Here is a 22,262-nt window from a genome sequence, read left to right on the forward strand (position 1 = left end):
TTCCCATATACCCCACTCCCTTCCCCTCCCATACTTTCCCACATTAAATCCTTCATTGGTGTGATACATTTGTTACAATTGATAAACACACAGTGAAGCAGTACTCCTAACCGTGGATTACAGTTTACATTATAGTTTATACACAATTTTGTGGGTTGACATTTTTCTTGACTACAGTATGTGTGTGGTGAGTAGACGGTCATTAAAAACATGGAATTTGGGGTCTTAGAGACCCCAGTTCATTTAGGTGTTCTGCAATAGGTTGTGTGACAGTGATCAAATTACTTAACTTCTCTGAGCCTTGTTGGTAAAGTGTGTGTAATATTTACTGATCAGGGATTTTAGGCATTTTGCACAGGCCATCTCAATCCTGGTAGGGTACTTGATTCATAGGGGGTATTTAACAGCAGTAGTGATGATGATGATGATGATAACTAACCACTGGCACTTTGTTGCATCGTTGGTAGGTAAGTGCTTTATGCGGGGTACCTTTTAGATGATACAGTACTTTATAAAGTAGGTGCTACTGTTATACAATATTGTATTGGATGGAACACCATTGAAGAATTCTTATGTAGCCAGATTTATTGATATCATAATGAAATTATCCATGCCAGAACACAAAGTATGAGTAGTTATTGTGAAAGCAGTATGTTACCATCCGAGCTAACTAAGCTGGAATCTGATGTCACCTTTCTGAACCCTAGCCAGGAATAAACTGGGGGAAAAAAAGACAATTGAGTTGCAGAAACTGATGGCACAAAGTTTGTGTTTTTTGTATAGAGAAGAACTACTTAAGTTAGTTCTTGAACTTTTCCAATAAAATTTCCAGAATTTTAAGGGCATACCCTGGGCAGCCCATCACAAACATGACATGTCTTGAAAATATTACACTTTCTCTTAAAAATTCTTAGAAGATATATTCCAGGATGCAGTATAACCGTGCTTGTTTTAATATTAAAATGCATTTTTCTTTCCCCCAAACTTTAAAAATAATTGTTCCAAGAAAAGATGACAAGTGTTATGTTTGTTTTATGCCCCTAAATATGTCCCGGGATATACCTTAGCCTGAGAATCATATGCTTAGTTCTCAGAATTTGTTTAGAATCAGTTTGCTTTTTACTTTAGGTACAGTTATAACAAGCTTGTTTATATGGTTCCAAGACATAATTAGAAAAAAATACTGTATAGTCGATGTGAATTAGAGGGAGGGGATAGGAGAAGACTTCACAGGAAGTTATAGATACACATATTTTTCTTCTTCCCCTCCCTTTCGCTGCTGTTGTTGCTGTCTGTCTGTTCCCTGTGTGATCTTCTGTCTGTCTTTCTCCTCTGGGATTCACTCGGATTTAATCCCGGGGACCTCTGATGCTGAGAGAGGTTCCCTGGCAGTTGTGCCTCCTCAGCTCCTGGTCTCTGCTGCACTTCACCCTGACGCTCCCCTTTCTCTCTCCCTTGTTGTGTCATCATCTTGCTGCATGACTCACTCGTGCAGGCACTGCCTCTGCACATGGGCACTGGCATGGGTGCTTGGCTCACTGTGTGGGCACTCGGCTTACCGCCAGGCACTGGCTCATCACCCGAGCACTCGTGGCACTCACCTCACCGCATGGCACTCAGCTCACCACGCGTGCCCTGGCTCATCGTGCAGGCATGTTTTCTTTTTCACCAGGAGGCCCCAGAGAGCGAACCCAGGTCCTCCCATATGGTAGGCAGAGGCCCTATCACTTGAGCCACACCTCCTTCCCTATATATATTTTTTAAAAGTGATAATTGTTAACTCCGAAAAACAAAACTCCTGACATAGCTGCTGGGAATCATTTAATGTAGGGATGTGGGGTGGGACTCCTTTCAGGCATCCATCTATTTAAAAGGCCCCAAATAAAACTTAAATATGTGATAAAACTTAAATATGTGATTGTAACTCTTAAATAATCAAGAAAATTAACTTATGAATTAATATCTCTGATTAAGAAAAGATATGTAAAATAACGGAGAAAACATTTATCCAAAAGATTAATTTTCAATGTTTAAATTATTTTTGGAATATTTTACTGTCTAAAATGATATGATTTGTCTAAAAGATTTCACAGAGCTGAAGTTTATCATCTATAATACTGTGGAAAACTGTCCCTTTTTCTTAAAATTTTATTACTTTTTAAATTTCCTGGCTTTCATTTTCCTTTAAAAAAAAATCCCCCATAACTCTCTCCTTTGGTCCTCCTTTCTATTGCCCAGAATACCTTTGTGGTTTTAGGATTATATTCTCTTTATATAGTCTTAGCAATTGTATTTTCAAGTATCCTGTCTTAAAGTCTTCACATTTCATTTTTATCATTTTAATTCTCATCAAGTGATGGGGTAGTTTGCAGCCATTTACTTTGAAATCTAAATCTTTCTGGTCCTTAAGACCCTTTAGTTATTCTCTTAATTTTATTTCCTTTTATTCTGTTTAAACCGTCTCCTCTGTAACTATGCTCTGCACACATTTTGTTGGTTCCTGTTTCTTTGCTTTGGCAAAGGCCACTTCTCCCTCTGGAATTTCTTCTACTATTTGAAAGCTCAACTAAAAACTTATTTCTTCTAGGAAGTTTTTTGTTGTTATCAACTTACTCATGCTTTCTTCCTCTTTTTTTTCCCCTGATCTTTTAGTAATAAAATATGTGCATAATTATAGTTATTTACAGCCTGTATAGTGTCCTTTGGTTATTTAAGGAACACATATCTGCATAGCACAATTGCAAGCTTCTTGAGACTTTATTTTGAATGCTGTAATAAGCTAGTATTGTGTGCTAAAACTGACTACTAAAGATAAAGTGTTTTTGCATTTTGGTTGAACACGTTGTTATATACAGATTACTTAGTTGCACTTTAAAGCTTCATTTTGCCATTTTTTCCTAATTTCCCATTTTTAATTTAAACAAAGCATCTTTATATTTTCTAGATTTTAAGACTTAGGGGAGGTTATTTTATGCCTTGTTGATCCAGGTTTTGGACTACATTAGTATTTTGTGACTTTTGCTTAGTTTTATCTATAAAATTGAAAGCCTTTTAAGAAATTCTTTCAGATTATATTTTTAAATGACTGGGTTGATTTAAAGTAATTCAAAGCCCCTAATCCTCTTCTTAAAGCATATTCCTAGCCCGGGCTGTGAGGATGCTCTCCTTGGGAGGGAGTGTTGAGGCGTGCGGAGCCATGCACTGAACCACTCTGTCTCTGCAGTTGACTGGATCGTTGCTGACATTTTGGCCATCAGACAGAACGCGCTGGGCCACGTGCGCTATGTGTTGAAGGACGGGCTGAAGTGGCTTCCACTGTACGGGTGTTATTTTTCTCAGGTAATTTCTTTGTATGCTATTGTCCTTATGTGTGTGTGTGTGTGTGTATTTTACAAACATTTTATATTTTAAAATTTAATATACATTTTATATATATATATTTTATTCTTATTTTAATAGCTTATTCTAACTTGAAATTATTTTATTTAGTAGTTTTAATTGTGTTCATTTATATACGTAGCCGATTACCTGATAGTTAATTTAAATAACAAATATGCAATTATACAAAGTCAAACAAATAGGAAATTTTAAAGGCTTACAGGTTTATAGACGATTACCTTAAGCTAATGATAGCAGTTACTGAAGATCTGTAGGATATTAAAAAAGATCATGAAAAACAAAAAGATCATGAGCTGTTTATGTAAAGTGCCAATAACCTTCGGATCATGAAACTTCATGTAACTTGCTCTTCTTTGTGAAGGAGATTATTAGCATTTTTCTTTGCCTTCTCTGAACATATAAATTATATGAAATTCATTTGTAAAATATAAACTATGAAATTACTATGAAGTCATGCTTGTTATAAGACTGAAAATCTATGAAATGAGAGGCTAAAGTTATGGTGAGTGTTTAAAATATGTAAATTTAAAATACATCTCATAACAAAAATACCAGTACCACCAGACATCTCATGAACAGAAGATACCAGTACCACCAATTTCTGTTATCCATAAGTTGAATTATCAGTTTTATATTATGTTCAAAGTTTAATCCTTGAATACTCACCTGTCTCTTTTCTTGGCCTAAAAGGAAATTAAAATTCATATATCTATCAATAAAATGGAATAGATTACTAGGTTGTGGACTTTATACCAATTTTTTCATTTTAAAGGGCTTGTTTTCATAATTTGTATAAAGCAAAAATGCTATTCACAAAAGGTTATTTATAGTGAAAATATGAAGAAACAAGACTTAAGTTTTGTATTTCTTGTTAATTATTTCGACATTACTAAGTAATGTCTACTAAGTAATGTCGAAATAATACACAAAAGATATTTGGAAAAGTAAATATTTTTAAGCTACCCGCTTGTAAACATTGTAAGATATATTTTAGCCTTAGAATACGTAAGAGTTATGCTTGTTCTTCTAGCCCTCCTCCCAACAGAAAGCAGGTGTGTTGGTTACCTCATTGTTGTTCATTTAAATAACTTGATTTAGAGAGCTTTTGTTCATTTAAACCTGTGAAGATAACTGAAAAGCTATTACTGACCTCTCATTTAATCACTGATGTGATTTATGAGTGCATCTGTTTTATTCTTGTGCAATAAAATTGAATGTTTTAAAGCAGATAAGAATTTAGTATCAAATGTAAAAATATATGAATTAAAAATGATATTCTTGCCTTCAGAGAAAGAGGTACTTTTTCTCCCAGTGATTGTATTTTTTGTTTATTGTTGCTTTGCATTTTTAAACATAAAAATCAGTATTACACTGATTTATTAGTCCTTCCCATAAAGGGATGAACACACCCAAAAAGTTTAACTTATTTTATAGCAAATATAATTGCTTGATAATTAAAACAATTTGAGGAAGACTTGAAATTCAGAGCATGTAGAGGAAAGAAAGATGGTTTGTTTGAGACTTTGTTGCTTTAGATCCTAATGGGATAGTTTTGATTTTGAAGATGAAATTTATGAATAGATTGAGAACAGATTCAGATTCTGAAGGGGTGGTGGACTAGGGTGCCTGAAGAATGTTTTAAGTAAGAAGGCAGTTACACACCGGAATCCTTCAGGAGCGTCGTTATTAAACCACTTAAGTAATCATTTGGGGAGTTTCTGAGAGATTGAGCTCTTCATGATCAACCCCAGGTTTCTAGTTATCCGTTTTTACTAACTTGAGATAAACTAAACCCTTTAAGTAATCCTGGGAGTTCCTGAAGCTGCTGGAGCTTTAGCTGGGGTTTGTGTCTGACAACAGTATCACATCGAGGGACCAGGGCCTTTTCTCCAGCTCTTGACTGAACAGTAGTGCCCTGTGTTTTCTGTAGCACTGAAATAGGGGCGCAATCCAGGTGAAGGTGCTTACAGTTACCCAAACCCTTACTGCTCAGGAGGGGTGCTTGACATGCTGGTGAAATTCAGACAGACTTGGCAATCATTACTTTCAGTCTACAGTGTACTTTATGGGTATAATCTTTCTGCCCCCTCATAAACTTTATAGCAGAGCCTGGTACTTACCAGCCTCTGAAATGCCTCTCAAGTCATTTCCTTGCTCTCCATTACACAGGCCACACTCCTCTTCTTACTGTCTGGTATATTATTTGAGCCTCCTACAGGGTCTTTCTGCCTCCAGTTTTTCCTCCTCATCCTCCTCCTCTTCTACTCTGCCTCCCCCCCTCCTTTGTTTTTACTTTTCTCCTTTGTTTCCCATACTATAAATTTGGTCAACCCACTAATATGTTCAAAATTGTGTGCCTTTCAAGTAATGAAGCCCGAGTCCCTTGCGTCTCACTTAGGACCGACTGTGCTGTGTCCCTTTAATAATCAGCCTTCTATCCTAAACCAATTTCTCACTTGCATGTGCCTATTCAAGCAGTTCCTTTAGTTGAGGATAAATGCCCTTTCCCCTCTCCTTGAAGATCCAGTTTAGATGCCGTTAGGAAACCCCTCCCCAGCCTGGCAGTTACTGTTTCCTCCACCCTGCTCTGGTGTTTGGTGATACTTGCCAAAGTACTTCTGATATTGTCGTTATTATATCCTCTTTGTATACATATCTGACTTCCTGCTAGGCTGGGAGGGTCTCAAATGCAAGCCTCCATGTCCTCTCTTGTCACCCTTCTCAGTCATGGAAGATCACGGAAGATCACCCGAGTTTTGAGTGAGTGTCCTCAGTTTAAATGGGGTCTCATTATGTATGTGTGATAGACTGTCCACCTGGCTAACCTGTCGGCAGCCCTCTTCCCTCCCAGAGGTTGGGTGATAGGCTAATATGGGCTAATGTGACCTGGCTGGAAGCCCCAGCCCTTAGGCAGTGGTAGGTCTTTCAGGTGGGGCTGGCTGATCTTAAGCCTGCAGGTGTGGCTGGCCTCACCCTCTGCTCTCAGGAGCTTTCAGGTGAGGGCCTGGGCCCACCAGGATTACAAGAGATTCCTGTCACAGGAAATGCCAAGGGGTCAGGGGTTCTCCACCTGGAAGTGGGGCAAAGACCAGGCAAGCTTTTCATCATACTGCAGGCTTCTTTCCAGGTTAGCTCAAATGAGGACAGAGCAGTAACGATAGTATGCTGACCTGTTGCAAAGCTTTAACGAAGTGTGTTTATGAAGTTTAAATAAGGTTAACTTAATTATTATGAAAATGCCTCATAAATATCTGTTGCTTGATCATTTTTTTAAATCCCTGAAGATTGTAAGTGTTGACATTTTAAAGACATTTTTTGTGATCCTGTAATAAATTATAGAAAAATTGGGAGCCAAGATTCATCCAGTTGATTACATTTTTATTTTAGAAAATGTGTTTTTTAAAAAGAAAACATTTCACTGCCAGTAAAATGAAGTATTTCTACATACAACTTGAACTCAGTGTGGTATTTTCCAGTGCATGCAATTTATTTGAATTATGTTGAAATATAGAAGAATTTTTAGCTACCCCTGTTCCTTAGGCACTAATACCTGAATGTATGAAGTATAGTTTAAATTCTAATACATCGTTTTTTCTTTACTTCTCTGGAGTCAAGTTGCTTTTTTTTTTGCTATGTTTCAAGAGTAAATACTTTCTCTGCCTCTCCCCCCCTTTATTTGGCAGCATGGAGGAATCTATGTAAAGCGAAGTGCCAAATTTAATGAAAAAGAAATGCGAAACAAGCTGCAGAGCCACATGAAAGCAGGAACTCCAGTAAGATCACACTTTGATTTTATTTTCCTTGTCAGTTCTCACTTTTTAATTTAAGAACTAAATTAGAGTGTAAGAATTGTTTTGAAATTATGTTAATGCATGTGTAATAAATATTCAGAGTTTTGTTGAAGTAACAAAAACCCTCTGAATGTGGGTAAGAAGTTCTTCCAGGCAGTCAGATGCTGCAAGTGATGAGAGCCTTTGCTGATGATTTGTCAATGTCGACCTTAAAGAGGAGTAAAAACTATGAAAAGAAAGTAGAGCTGCACCTGTAACCCTACACTCAAGCTGCTTAGCTCACCTGACCCCTGACTTTCTTTAGTATCAGATTTAGTTTTAAAAGAAATAACTGTTTTCCATGTCAGTGTAAACTTGGGTTTCTTGTATATATTGAGTTATTTGAAAGTCCACAGAGAGCATGAATATCTACAAACAAAGAATCATTCAATGTCAATATTATTTTATAAAACTTTGCTCCAAAATAGAAGCCTCTGCCTTCTATTTGAAGAATGCTAATTGCTGCCAAATGACTTTTCCCATGACTCCCTCCCAGCACAAACCAGCATGCTTGAGTGGCTGCTTGCCTTTATCTATCAGGGCATACGGAGGTTTTTTTTGTCCTGTTGCTCACAGACTTTGTTCACTTGTTCTTTTGTATTTTTCATCCCTTCTCCTTCCCCCTCCTCCAACTCCTCCTTCCCCTTCCTCCCTCCTTCTCTTTCTACTCCCTCTTCACTCCCTCTCCACTTCCTCTCACCAGGGCTCCCAGTCAGAGCTCATCTTTAAAGAAGGGCTTCCTACAGTCAGCTGGTAGAAAGTTCTCTAATGCTAACCTTTTTTACTAACATTTTCTAGTCGTCTTTTGCATAGGTGTATTCTTCTGCGGGCACTGTATATATTAAACCAGCAAATATTGCCATCGCCCCCTTTTTGCATAAATGTCAGTATTCTCTGCATACAGTTTTTATCTTTTGCTTTTTCCACCAGTAAATATAGTGAAGATCTTTCAAGTTAGTATATGTTGTTAGTATACTTAAAGAGTCTATTTATAGGGAAACGGACTTGGCCCAGTGGTTAGGGCGTCCGTCTACCACATGGGAGGTCCGCGGTTCAAATCCTGGGCCTCCTTGACCTGTGTGGAGCTGGCCCATGCGCAGTGCTGATGCGCACAAGGAGTGCTGCATCACTCAGGGGTGTCCCCCGCATAGGGGAGCCCCACGCGCAAGGAGTACGCCCCGTAAGGAGAGGCGCCCAGCGAGAAAGAAAGTGCAGCCTGCCCAGGAATGGCGCCGCCCACGCTTCCGGTGCTGCTGACGACAACAGAAGTGGACATAGAAACAAGACGCAGCAAATAGACACCGAGAACAGACAACTGGGGGGGGGGGTTAAATAAATAAATAAATCTTTAAAAAAAAAAAGAGTCTATTTATAATTTTAAGTGACTGAACAGTACTTTATTGTATGTATTTACTGTAATTTATTTAACCAGTTCATTATTGAAGGAAATTTAGGTTTAAAAACAACCTTATCAAAGTATAACTTAAATACCATGAAATTCATTAGTTTTAAGTGTACTTTTCAGTAATTTGTAAAATTTATAAAGTTGTATACCCAACTTACGAACATTTCCAGCCTCTCCAAAAGCTTTCTCATGCCTATTTGTGCTCAGTCTTCATTCCAGTCCCCAGGCAATCACTAATCCGCTTTCTTTCTAGATTTGCCTTTTTTGGCAAATGTAATATAAATCGAGTCCTATAATTAGTAGTCTTTTTCATCTGGCTTTAACTGAGCATGACGTTTTTGTGTTTTGTCCATTTTGTGCATGCATCAGTAGTTTGTTGCTTTTTATTACTGAGTAGTAGTCTCTTATACAGCCATACCATATTTTGTTTATTCATTCACCAGTGATGGGCATTCAGATTTGTCCTGTGTTTGTCATAAAATGACATGAGAAATGATTGCCAATCAAAAGCAGATTGGGCACAACTATAATTTGGATGCTCGGTGCAGTTTATTTGCCTGCTTGATTGCAAGCTGCCAATACAACCATTAGGCTATAACCCTGTCAAGGGCACACAACACACTTAGAGGTGGAGGATAGCAGAGTTTCTACAGTCCATTCACCAGAGGAGCGGCACATCGCAGCGGTTACCTGGAGAAGAGGTCCCTGGTCCGACGCGGTGGCAGTGGAGGGGTCAGAGCCGTTGGTGGGTGGCGCTGACTGCAGCACAGCATGGTGCGGGAGCGAAAGTGGCCAGGCGCCAGTTTGCCTCTGCCTGGCTCTCGCCAGAGTGGTGCCTGCACTGGGTGTGTCGGCCACGGAGGTCTGCCCAGTAACGCCCTTGTCACAGGCGTGTCCCTCTGGCAGGCACTGCGGAGTCCATATCACGTCCTCGCACGAGTGTCTGGTTAGCACAAAAATAGGCTTTTCTCAGTTTGTTTATATTCTAAGTGTGGTCAGCGTATTTACAGTGTTTTTGAGGTTCAAGATCATGAATATCATTTCCATATACAACAGGGTTGTTTTCTACTTTTTGGCTGTTTTGCTGCCATCTACGTTTGTGCCTCTGTATAGATGTATGTTTTTATTTCTCTTGGGTAGGTCCTGACCTGTGGGATTGCTGGATCATACGGTAAAACTTTGGTTAACTTTTTAGGAAATTGCCAGACTTTTCCAAAGGGACTCTACCATTTTATATTCACATCAGCAGTAAGAAGGGTTCCAGTTTCTCCACATCCACCTACACTGGATTTTTTCAAGTAATTCCATTGATCTCCTCCCATCCCTTACACTGTTTTATTTTATCACTGGGTATGTTTCACTTCTACCAGAAAAACTTCCTTTTACATTTCATGTAGTGAAGGTCTATTGGCAATAAATTCTCTTGGCTGCTTTTTGTTCAAAAAAGTCCATTTTGCTTCAAATTTTGAGAGAGATTTTTTCCTGGATAAAAAATAATAAGTTCATAGTATTTATCTTTTGTTACTTTAAAAGTATCTCTTCATTGTTTCAGATGAGAAGTCTGTTCTCACTCTTACCCTTGTTTCTCTGTGTTTTATATGATTTTTAACTTTCCCATCTTCTACGCATTTTTGTTACTGATTTCCAGTAATTTGATTATTATGTGCTTTGGCATGATTTTCTTTATTTCATTCTCCTTAAGATTTGTTGAACTTCTTGGACCTGTTTCTGATTTTCATCAATTTTGGAAATTTTCTGGTCATTATATATTCAAATAATTTTGCTTTTATCGCCTCCCTGTATCTTTATTTTCCCCCTGGAACTTCAGTTACATTATGTTAGGCCTCTTTATATTGTGACACAGATATCTGAGGCTTTTAAACTTCTTTTCAGTTCTATTTTTCCCACCTCTGTGTTTTTTAAAAATAGTTTCCATTGGTATTTCTTCAGGTTTATTGATCTTTTCTTCCTGTAGTTTTTTTTTTAAAATATACTGGGGGCCTGGAATTGAACGTGGGACCTCATACGTGGGAAGCCAGCACTTGGCCACTGAGCCACATCAGCTTCCCTGAATTGGTTTTTTGTTGGTTTTGCTTGTTCTTCATTTATGTTTTTTTCAGGAGGCACCAGGAACCAAACCCTGGACCTCCCATGTAGGAGGTGGGAGCTCAACCACTTGTAGTATTTTAATCCAGGTACTGTGTAGTTTTCATTCTAGAAGTTTCATTTGGGTCTTTTTTCCCCCATATCTTTTCTGTTCTCATGTCCATTCTTTTCATATGTTTTCTTGAACATATGGAACATATTTTTAATAGCTATTAAAAAGGCATATTTTAATAGCCTTGTCTGATAGTTCTGACATCTTTGCCTTTTCTATCTCTGTTCCTGTTGATTTTTTAGTTGAGGTAAAATTCATATAACATATTTACCATTTTAATTTTTAATGTTTACAATTCAGTGTTTTTACAATCACTGAACATTGACCAAGTTCTAAAATCATCACAACTATATAATTCTTTTCCATCTTTGTTTTTTTAAAAGAGTGTTTTGGCTATTGAGGTTCCCTTGCAATTCCATGTGAATTTTAGGATCATCATGTCCATTTCTACAAAAGAGGTAGTTGGAAGTTTGATATAGATTACATTGACTTTCCAAATAAGTTTGAGAAGATATTGCCATCTTAACAATATTAAGCCTTTAATCCATGAAAAAATACATCTTTACCTTTATGTTTTTCCCTTGATTTTTTTATTTTTATATGTTTAATCAAGCTTACATTTGTGGGATAAATCTCAACTTGGTCATGATATATAATCTTTTTATGTATCATTGGATTCAGTTTGCATTATTTTGTTGAGGATTTTTTATTTATACTTACAAGGAATATTGGTTAGTTTTCTTGTGATTCCTTTGTAACAGGGTAATACTGGCCTCATAGAATGAGCTATAAAGAGTTTGAGAGGGACTGGGGTTAGTTCATCTTTAAATGTTTTATAGAATTTACCATTTATTCCATCTGGGCCTGATCTTTTCTTTGTGGGAATTACTAACATACTCTCTTGTTATAGGTCTTCAGATTTTCTACTTCTACTTGAGTCAGTGTTGTGTGTGTCTTGGAAATTGTCCATTTCATTTAGGACTTATTTGGTTGTATACAACTGTACATACTATTCCCTTATAATCCTTTTTATTTCTTTAAGGTAGGTAGTTTTGTCACCTCTTTCATTCTGATTTCAGTAATTTGTGTCTTCTCTCTTATTATCTTGACCAGTCTAGCTAAAGGTTGGTCAATTTTGTTGATTTTTTTCCAAAGAACCAACTTTTGGTTTCATTGATTTTTCTTTGTATTCCCACTCTGTATTTTGATTATATCCTCTTTCATCTATTATTTCCTTCTTTCTCACTTTGGGTTTAATTTGCTCTTATTTTTCTAGTTTCACAAGGTGGAAGACTTGGTTATAGATTTGAGATCGTCCATCTTTTTGAATGTAGGCTTTTATAACTATAAAATTTCCTCCAAACATTGTTTTCATAGTGTCCCATAATGGTTAGTATATTGTTTTTTCATTGTCATTCATCTTGAAGAACTTTCTAATGTCTGTTTTGATGTCTTTTTTTTTCTTAAAGAGGTACAGGACCTTGTATGTGGGAAGCAGGTGCTCAACCACTGAGCTACATCTGCTCCCTGTGATGTCTTTTTCAACCCATTGGTTGTTCAGGTGTTGTTTAGTTTCCACGTATTTGTGGTATTTCCACTTTTCCTTCTGTTACTAATTGCTAATTTTATTCCGTTGTAGTTGGAAAACATACCTTATGTGATTTCAGTCTTTCTGAATTTTTTAAAACTTGTTTTGTAGCTTGACATATGATCTCTCCTAGAAAATAGTACATGTACACTTGTGAAAAATAGGTATTCTGCTGTTGCTGGATAGACTTCTATGAATGTTTGTGAGGTCTAGTTAAATTATAGTGTTGATCATGCTTTTTTGACATTTTATGGTATTTCTCTGAGTTTATCCTTGGAGTTTGCTGAGTTACTTGGATATGTAGATTAATGTTTTTCATCACATTTGACAAGTTTTTGGCAATTATTTCTTCATATACTCTTTCTACTCTTTTTTTCCTGTTACCTCCTTCTGAAACTCCCATTATATGTATATTGGTACACTTGCTAATATTCTCCAGATCTTGGACTCTGTTCATTTTCCACTCATTTTCTTTTTTCCTGAGAGCAGATGATCTCAGTTGACCTATCTTAATGTCTGCTGATTCATTATTTCTAGATTCTCAATTGCTCTTGCCACCATTCTAGTGAATTTTTCATTTCTGTTTTTGTACTTTTCAACTCCAGAAATTCTATTTCATTCCTTTTTATGATTCCTGTCTTTCTTTTGATAGTCTCTATTTGATAAGACATCTTTCTCATGCTTTTTTTTTCTTAAAAAAAAATAGGATTTCATTTAGCTCTATGAACCTATTTAAAATTGTTGATTTAAAATCTTTAAGTCCAGTGTGTAAGCTTCTGCAGGTACAGATTATGTTAATTGCTTTTTTTTTCTGTGTATGAGCCATCGTTTCTTGTTTCTCATATTACTGCTAATTTTTTTTGTTAAGACTGGACGTTTTGAATGTTACAGTGTGCCATTTTGCTAATACCACCTCTATTGATTTTTCTACCTATTATAGGTCATACTTTCCTGTGTGCCTGTTTCTTTGATGGTATACTAAGCATTACATATTTTATACTGGGGGTTAATCTTGTTGTATTCTCATATGAATTTTATTCATATGAGGAAGAAATTTTCTCATATGTTCTTCCGATGCATAGTTAAATTACTTGGAGATGGTTGGATTATGTTCACACTTTATTTTAAGCTTTGTTCAGGTGGGCCTATAATAATCCTTCGGGCTTGCTGCTCTACTAAATGCGGGATCTTTTTGATGTCCATTGTGTTACAAGGTCTTTCTCTTTTGTCTGGTAGAACTAGGGAGTTATTTTTAATCCATTTTGACCTCACTAATCTGTTTTACTTATTTCTTTGTGATGATTCTTTCACTGGTCTTGGAAACTTTGTTTTCACAGATCAGGATTGTACAGATTTGAGGGGACCCCTCAGCAGATCTCTGTAGCTCTTCCTTTTTGTGCACCTCCCTACCATGGCTCTTATACTCTGTTCCACACAAGACTGCTCTGGCCTCTCTGAACTCTGATCTCTGTTTCTTCAACTCATTGAGACCTTCGGTGCACTTTGGGTTCCCCTTCCCTAATAAAAACAGCTTAGAAGCCATAGCTGGTGCCGTTGGATGGTTCTCCTTACTTGGTTCTCTTTTCCCAGGGATGACAGTCCTGTTTTCTCTTGACCAACATCTGAAAACTGTTGTTTGCTATTTTGCATCCTTTTCTAGTTGTTTAAATTGGGAGGGCAATTATGGTCGCAGATTTTATGTTTCTCCATTTTGGTGGGGAGTGGAAGACCTGGGTCAGTGATTTTTACTAAATGGATAAAGATTAAAGATTCAGTTTCAAAGTGAAGAAAAATGGAAGTAAAATAAAAGATTAGGCAAACTTGTGGGTATTTGAGATTTCCAACTTGAACGAAACAGTTTGAACCAGGATCCAGTTCAGGAATCAAAAAGTTTTCAGTCCTGGGGAATGGTTGTAGCTCAGTGGTTGAGTGCCTTCGTTCTATGTATGAGGTCCCAGGTCCAATCTCTGATATTGCCTCAAAACAAAGAACAAACAAAGAAACCAACTGTCATTGGGGAGCAGATATAGCTCAGTGGTTGAGTGCATACTTCCCATGTATGTGGTCCTATTCTCCAGTACCTCCTTTAAAAAAAAAGTTAATAGTCCTTTCCTAATTATATTCTCCAAGGATCTAATTTTGTTCCGGTATTGTTAAAATAACAGTTGGTGGAATCATTCTTTTAAATTGTTTTGGGAGTAAGATCTTATAGTGGATATAGCATGTAGTTTAGAGTCAAGCATTCAAGTGTAAATCTTAATTTTGCCATTTACTATATATCCGTGGGCAAATTATTTAACCCTTTGAGCCCCAGAGTGTCTAGCTTTAGGTCTGAGATAAAATTATAAAACACTAGCATATTTATTGCCATGTAATAGTTATTATATATTTGCGTGTGTGTGTGTGTGTGTGTGTGTGTGTATAGGATGGATATCCGTCCATCTATCCATGCCTTTTTAGGCTGCTTAATACTACTGCCTACTCATATCTATCCTCTACTATCATTACTTGCTTTTTTATTTGAGGGAAGGTTCTTATAGCATGTGTTGTCTCTTGGAATTTTTTTTTTAACACTTGAATTTGGTTTCTTTTTATTAGTAAAAGAGTCTCTTTTAACTTTCAGAATCTTATTTAAAGATGCTATAATAATTGAGTTGAACAGAAAAGAAAGAAAATGTAAACCAGAAATGTGACTACTAAATGTTTGATGTTCATAAAAATAAATCAGGAAAGTTATGAGGGTTACACCAAAGGCGGGAGCTGACCATTATATAACCCCGCTCTAGCAGAGTTCTTAGGAATTTGTTTAGTCCGTGTGTTCAATAGTGATAAGGTAAAAGCTCTTACGTTGTTTGGTTTATTTATGTGACCATTGTTGGCACTTGTGGTGTGTTGAATTATGTACCCCAGCAAAACATGTTCTGAATCATCCTCCACTCCTGTGGGTGTGAGCACATTGTAAGTAGGACTTTTTCAAAATGTTCTCTTCAGTTAAGGTGTGCCCATTAAAATCAGGGTGGGTCTTAATATTATTACTGGAGGCTGTATAGGGAAGGCCAGAGGGGAACAAGAAACTAGAAGTCCTTGGAACCCAGAAGAGAAAGAGAAGACACACCATGTGCATTGCCATGTGACAGAAAAGCCAAAACCCAGGGGCTGCTGAATGAGCCCCCAAAACGAGGAAGTGTCACTTTGCAGTTGCTTCAGTTGTGGACTTTTCCTAGCCTCAGAACTTTGAGTCAGTAAATTCCCATTGCTTAAGCCAACCCGTTTTGTGGTCTTTGTGACTGCAGCCAGGAAACTAAGACAGCACTCTTAGGTGGCTAAGGCAGAGTGTCTAAGAATAAATGCACAGGCGTATGTAGCTAGTGGGCTATGGAGGGTGGAGGTGATGGAAGCTCACTAATTTTCTTATTGAGAAGCCCCATATGCAATTAATAAAACCAAATACTCCTGTTCCAAAGTGATGATGAGTTGGCATTTAAACAACTGTCAAAACTCATAGACTATCAACAAAGGCAAAATAGGTATAGATTAATTTATTTCATCGTGTACTAGCTTTACAGATTAGTTCAGGTTTTCATCATTGTATCCAAAGACTTCTTTTTACATTATTTCTGAAGACTTGGAAATTATTGACTTTATCAACATAGGTTCTTTGCTCCTCATTTCTTCTGGCATCTCATGTTTTTTATCCATGATTTTTTTTCCCTATAGAATTTCTTCTCTTTTATAGTCAGTTGGGGACCAAGTTTCTCAGGTTTGATTCCCGGCCCGCTCGCGCCCCCCCCCCCCCCCAAAGCTGCCCTTCTTAGAGTTACTTTTTTTTTTTAGATTTATTTTTTTATTTATTTAATTCCCCTCCCCTCCCCCGGTTGTCTGTTTTCTGTGTCTTTTTGCTGCGTCTTGTTTCTTTGTCCGCTTCTGTTGTCGTCAGCAACACGGGAAGTGTGGGCGGCACCATTCCTCGGCAGGCTGCTCCCTCCTTCACGCTGGGCGGCTCTCCTTATGGGCGCACTCCTTGCGCGTGGGGCTCCCCTACGCGGGGGACACCCCTGCGTGGCACGGCACTCCTTGCATGCATCAGCACTGCGCATGGGCCAGCTCCACACGGGTCAAGGAGGCCTGGGGCTTGAACCGTGGACCTCCCATGTGGTAGACGGACGCCCTAACCACTGGGCCAAAGTCCGTTTCCCCCTTAGAGTTACTTTTGTTGGGTATAGAATTCAAGCTGGCAGTTATTTCTTTCTGCCCATTGACAATAGCATTTTACTGCCTTCTGGCTTTTGTGTTGCTGGTAACAAATTTCATTTTAGGCTGTTAAGTCTTTTGAAGGTAATTGGTCTTTTTCTTTGACTTTTTAAAAGATTTTCTCTTCAGTTTTATTATGATATGTGTAGGTGTGGAGTTCTTTTTGTTCACTCTACTTGGATTTCTTGGACTTCTTAAATCTTTTCATTGCTTTCTTTGGTCACTTCTGGAACATTTTCAGCTCTTGTTTCTTCAAAGATTGCCTCTTCTGTTTCTCTTCCTTCTCTGGGATTTTCATTACATTTTTAAACCTCAATTTTATCTTTTTTTTTTTTCCTCACACTGTCTTTTGTATTTACCATCTTTCTGCCTTATGTGCTATACTCCGAGTATTTTCACATCTGTATTCTAGAACCCATTCTTCATTTGTGTCTAATCTGTAAAATCTGTTCATTGTGTTTTTAATTTTCGTAATGAAAAATTTTGAATATCGAACATACATAAGTAGATCTGTCATCTTGATTCAGTAGTACTTAATAGTTGCATGTTTACTTTATCTGTAATTATTTTTTCTAAACCATTTTAAGGCTAGTTGAAAATATCATGTTACTGTATCCCTAAATACTTCATATGTATCTCCTAAGAAAAAAAGGTATTTTCCTACATAGCTACCATACCCAATTACATAAGAAAGTTAATTTATTTTTTGTAGTACAGATCTTCTTTCACTGAATTTTATCATTGTTTGCTTGAGAATGTTTCTATTTCTTCTTTAGGGAAGTTATGTCTGGTGACTACAGAATTCTGGGTTGACTAGTTCTTTTTTAAAGATGACACTTTTAAAAATTGCCCATCTTTTGTCTTCTGGCTTCTATGGTTTGTCATAAGAAGTCTATTAAAATTCTTATCTTTGTTTCTCTGTTTAAGTGTTTCTTAACTCAGGAATGATTTTGCCCTCCAAGGGACATTTGGCAATTTTTGGTAGTTACACCTTTAGTGGAGAGGTTGCTACTGATATCTAATTCATAGAGACTAGAGATGCTGCTAAATGTCCTATAATGCACAGAACAAAAAATTATCCCATAAAAAATGTCAACAGTGATGAGATTGAGAAGCCCAGTTCTTTATGCTGTGTATCTTTTTCCTCTGGCTGCTTTCATGAATTTCTTCTCGGTTTTGGTTTGTAGCAGTTTGGATATTCTATGTGTGAGTGTGAATTTTTTGTCAGGGGAGGCATTTTCCAGGTGAGTCTTCTCTAAGCTTTTTGGATCTGTGTTTTGGTGTCTTTTACCAATTTTGGAAAATTCTTGGTATTATTTCTTTAAATATTACTCCTACTTTGTTCTCCTTTTTCTTCTCCCAATTCCATATGTCTTAGGCTGTTTGATATTGTTCCGTGACTCTTGGATTATTTTTTCTGTTCTGTTCCATCTCTTTTTTCGTTACAATTTTTGGGGTAATTTCTGTTGACCTATCTTCAAGTTCACTGATTCTTTCCTCATCTTTGTTGACTCTATATTCTTCATCTTGTTATTGTATATTTGTTCCTAGCATTTCCCTTTTATTCGGTCTCTTAGTTTCCATCTTTGCACTGAAACTACCTCATCATGAAGGTTGTCCACCTTTTCATAGAGCGCTTAACATGTCCCTTGTCTTTGTTTTAAATTTCCTGGTTGACAATTCCAGTTTCTCTGTAATATCTGAGTTGGTTCTTTTGATTTTTCTTTTCAGAGTGTGTTTTATCTTGTCTTTTTTATGCCTAAGATTTTTTTGAAAGTTGGACGTCTAGTATGACAGTAGAGATTGAGGTAACTTGTATTAGTTTTTATACCTGGAAATATATACACCTTTTTTTTTTCTTCTAGGCCTTTAGTGTGGGGGCTTGAGTCAGTCACAAATTGCTCTGGATTGGGTTTTGTTATTGCTATGATTTTCACTCATAGGTTTCAACAACATTCATTACTGTGTTTAGGATGGGGGATTTTTTTTTTCTTAAGATTCATTCTATTTATTTATTTCTTCCACACCACCCTTGTTGTTTTGAGCTCTCTGTGTGCCCTCTGTTCATCTTTTTTTAGGCGCTGGGAACTGAACCCAGGACCTCCCATGTGGGAGGGAGGCACCCAATCACTTGAGCCACCTCTCTTCCCTGCTTGTTGTTTCTTTTCATTGTGTCATTTTGCTGCATCATGTTGCATTAGCTCACTTTCTTACTTGTCTTCTTTAGAAGGCACTGAGAACTGAACCCAGGTCCACCCATGTGGTAGGTGGGCGCCCAGCTGCTTGAGCTACATTGCTTCCCTGAGGGATGTTTTGATAGAGAATTTTTCTTAATGATTGATCTGCACTTGGTTTTTTTGTAGTACACCTCCTCTCTCACTGACCTTTTGCAACTTTTCCAACAGTAGTCTTTTGATACTTTTTTATCAATTCTTATTAGTTGGTACATATTTCTTAGTATATTAATTATATCTTTATTCCTGAAAAATTAATTGGCAAGGTAGAATATATTTATCAAATCAATTTCCTATTTCTCAGGAATCTATTTCATAATTAGATCATTTCTTTTCTATCAGGATTAGTATTATTTGAGAGATTGCAGAATTTTGTTTCAAAAAATTTTATATCTGTACTATAAATTACTAAGAAAAACATCTCTATAATTATTGTTGGGACATTTCTATAAGTTACTTGTATGTCATGAATAAAAATGGAGAATACTTATAACAAAATAACTGTTTTTGCCTCTTAGTTCATCTTCGATATTGAGCTAGAAAATTTATGGCAAAAATATGGACACTTATGCTTTGTTTTTCTTCCAACTTTTACTTGAGTTCCTTTTTAAATGGGAGGCAGCCTAGTGAGTCAAAATACTGTCTTCAAAATCAGACTTGAGTTTAAATCTCAGACCTGCCATATACTTTGTTCTTTGCATAAATCATTTAACCTTGCTAAGCTTTAGTTTCCTTGTCTTTTAAATAGGGATACTAATTACTTCTTAATTTGGGTTAAATAACATGTTTGAAATTTATGCTCATTGTATTTGTTTCCTATTTGTTCTGTAGCAAATTACCACAAATTTAGTGCCTTAAAATATCACAAATTTATTATCCCCAGTTCTGGAGGTCCCAATCCCAAACGTGTCTCCTGGAATCAAAAGCAGGGGTGAGCAGAGCTGAGCTCCTTCTGGATGCCCTTGGGAGAATCTGTCTCTTTGTCTTTTCCAGCTTCTAGCGGCAGCTTACCTTTGTGAGCTCTTGACTCCCTTCCCCCCAGAGTCGCGAGAGGCTAGGCCAGTTGGTCTTCTTCATGATGCCGTCTCTGGCTCTTAGTCTTCTTCCCTCTTCCGTATTTAAGGATCTTTGTGATTAGATGGGGCCCACCTGAATAATGGAGGATAATCCAGGGCAGTCTCAGTCCCCCGGCCTTGTGACAACACCAGCAGGCTCCAGGGGTTGGGATGTGGACATCTTTGCTGCGCTGTTATCCTGCTTCCACACTTCCACGAATGTGTATTTTGTAATTGTTTTTTAATCACACATACAGCACTCCCATAGTTAAATAATAAGCTCTTTGAGGAGAGAGAAAGCTATTTTGTATCCTGCCACATTTTTGCAATCTTCCCCCTGTGTTTAGTGCAATTGTTGAGTGATCCTTATTGTCAAGAACAAAAAACAAAATATAAGTGGTTTGCTAGCTTATGTTAGTTTTGAGTGCAGAAGGCAGAGATGGAACATCTTATTTATCTTTTGATGCATCTTAATATGAAATAGCTTTTTATTTAAAGAGAAGTTAAAAGATAAATAGCTGGTCAAAGTTTATTAAGTTCTAAGGTATTATTTCTATATAATTGTACCTGCTTTGAAAACCATTTAGTAAACCAGATTATACTTTAAAAAACCAGAGAGGCAGGAAACTTCATATGTATAAAGAACCTGCCACACAGTGCTTGATATTTTCACATATTTGATTCAATCCTCACAACCACCCTCAGTCTTCATTTTTGAAGAGAAATTGAGACTCAGTTTAAAAAGTAAATTAACTTATCCAAGCAATGGAGAAAAGGTTATTTTTAAGAGAAAATCTTGTTCAGTGGTTGTGATTTGGAATATATTTAAAACCCTTAAATAGCTCTTTTCTTTTTTAATAGGCTTTCAGTGTGAAATAGCTTGCCAATTTCCCACTACAGGAAGTATCTATGATTACAACGGCATATTACATCTTGAATATAGATTTTTTTATATATTGAAGGTCATCACAGAAGAGAATAGAATCTCTTTGGTTCTTGTATTGGTCGGCCAAAGGGGTGCAGATGCAAAATACCAGAAATTGGTTGGTTTTTATAGAGAGCATTTATTTGGGGTAGGAGCTTACAGTTACCAGGCCATAACGCATAAGTTACTTCCCTCACCAAAGTCTATTTCCCCGTGTTGGAGCAAGATGGCTGCTGACATCTGTGAGGGCTCAGGCTTCCTGGATTCCTCCCTTCCTCAGGCTTCTTTTTCCTGAGCTCAGGGTTGCTCTCTTTCTGTGTCTTGCTTGTCTTTCCTCTGAGAGCTGACTTCCTGGGGCTCCAGTTTAAGGCTTCAGCATCAAACTCCCAACATCAAAAACCCTCAGCTCTGTCCTTTGCCAGACCTTTTATCTGTAGTCCCCACCCAACGCCCTAATCAAAGCTCAGTCAATTCCTTCCCTGCCCTTGAGCAGAGTTTTCACTTATATTATCCTTAAATGAAATAGGGTCCAGAAATACCAGACTGCCCTACAGTAATTCTTTTCTTGCCCTAATTCTCCAGTTTTAATCTTTCCCCTTTGTGCCACTATCTCCATTTCCATGGAAACTAAAATATAAAGTTTTTTCCATGTGTCAGCAATTGGAAACCAATAGTAAGAAAGTTATCAGATGGAAACATCTGAAGAAGAAATGTTTTACTTAAAAATTTTCACTCTGTCCTCTAGAACCAAGAGTCTTGCCTTTAGAATTAATTGCTCCTAAGAATGGAATGTAGGTCATGGGGCAGGTAAATCATTTAGGTTAGGGTGATTAACCACTCATGTCAGAAATCAAATTTCTAAGGTTGATCTGTGTTTTGATATAAACAACAGCAAAGAGTGGTATTATTTTGCACCAAGCACTGTTAAGTAGATTATATATATTCTAACCTTTCATCTTTATATCTCCATGAAGATTTAGGTCTCCCAATAATCTTGGTTTTGTAGATGAGGAAACTTAAGATGCAGAAAGGACAGGGAATTTACCTAAGTCCTAGGGCTTGTCAGTGGAGAAACCGGATTGACCGGGTGTTCCAGCTGCACTTAACTGCTGCACTGTACTCTTTCTCTAATTATGTTCTCCCTACATGTGATTTCCGTGGACAGTTATCTACTTTCTGGAGAAGTAGCTGTAAAAATAGCATTCATTTATTATTTATTTATTATTGATTCATTATGTCAGTAATGCCAAACTATGTTTTACTTTTTAAATGTAGCTTACTGTGCTATGTAATAATTCCTTATTAATTTGCAGATCTACTCCCTGCCTTTTGGAGGACAGGGATAGGGATGGTTTGAGATCTTATTTTGTTTTTGTTTTTAGTTTTTAGTTTTTAAAAAATAAGATAATCCACATAC

At 37.1% G+C, this 22,262-nt stretch overlaps 1 protein-coding gene across 1 annotated transcript in view; it reads left to right on the forward strand.

Moving 5' to 3' along the window:
* The window catches only part of AGPAT5 (1-acylglycerol-3-phosphate O-acyltransferase 5), a 71,626-nt gene that overhangs the window by 19,914 nt on the left and 29,450 nt on the right, over positions 1–22,262 (forward strand). Inside the window, exons 3-4 of the mRNA XM_004472355.5 lie at positions 3,224–3,339; positions 7,083–7,172. Of these exons, the coding sequence (XP_004472412.1) occupies positions 3,224–3,339; positions 7,083–7,172 (206 nt within the window). The remainder of the gene's footprint in view (positions 1–3,223; positions 3,340–7,082; positions 7,173–22,262) is intronic.

This window comes from Dasypus novemcinctus, chromosome 25 (assembly GCF_030445035.2).
Source record: "Dasypus novemcinctus isolate mDasNov1 chromosome 25, mDasNov1.1.hap2, whole genome shotgun sequence".
Taxonomy (NCBI): Eukaryota; Metazoa; Chordata; class Mammalia; order Cingulata; family Dasypodidae; genus Dasypus; species Dasypus novemcinctus.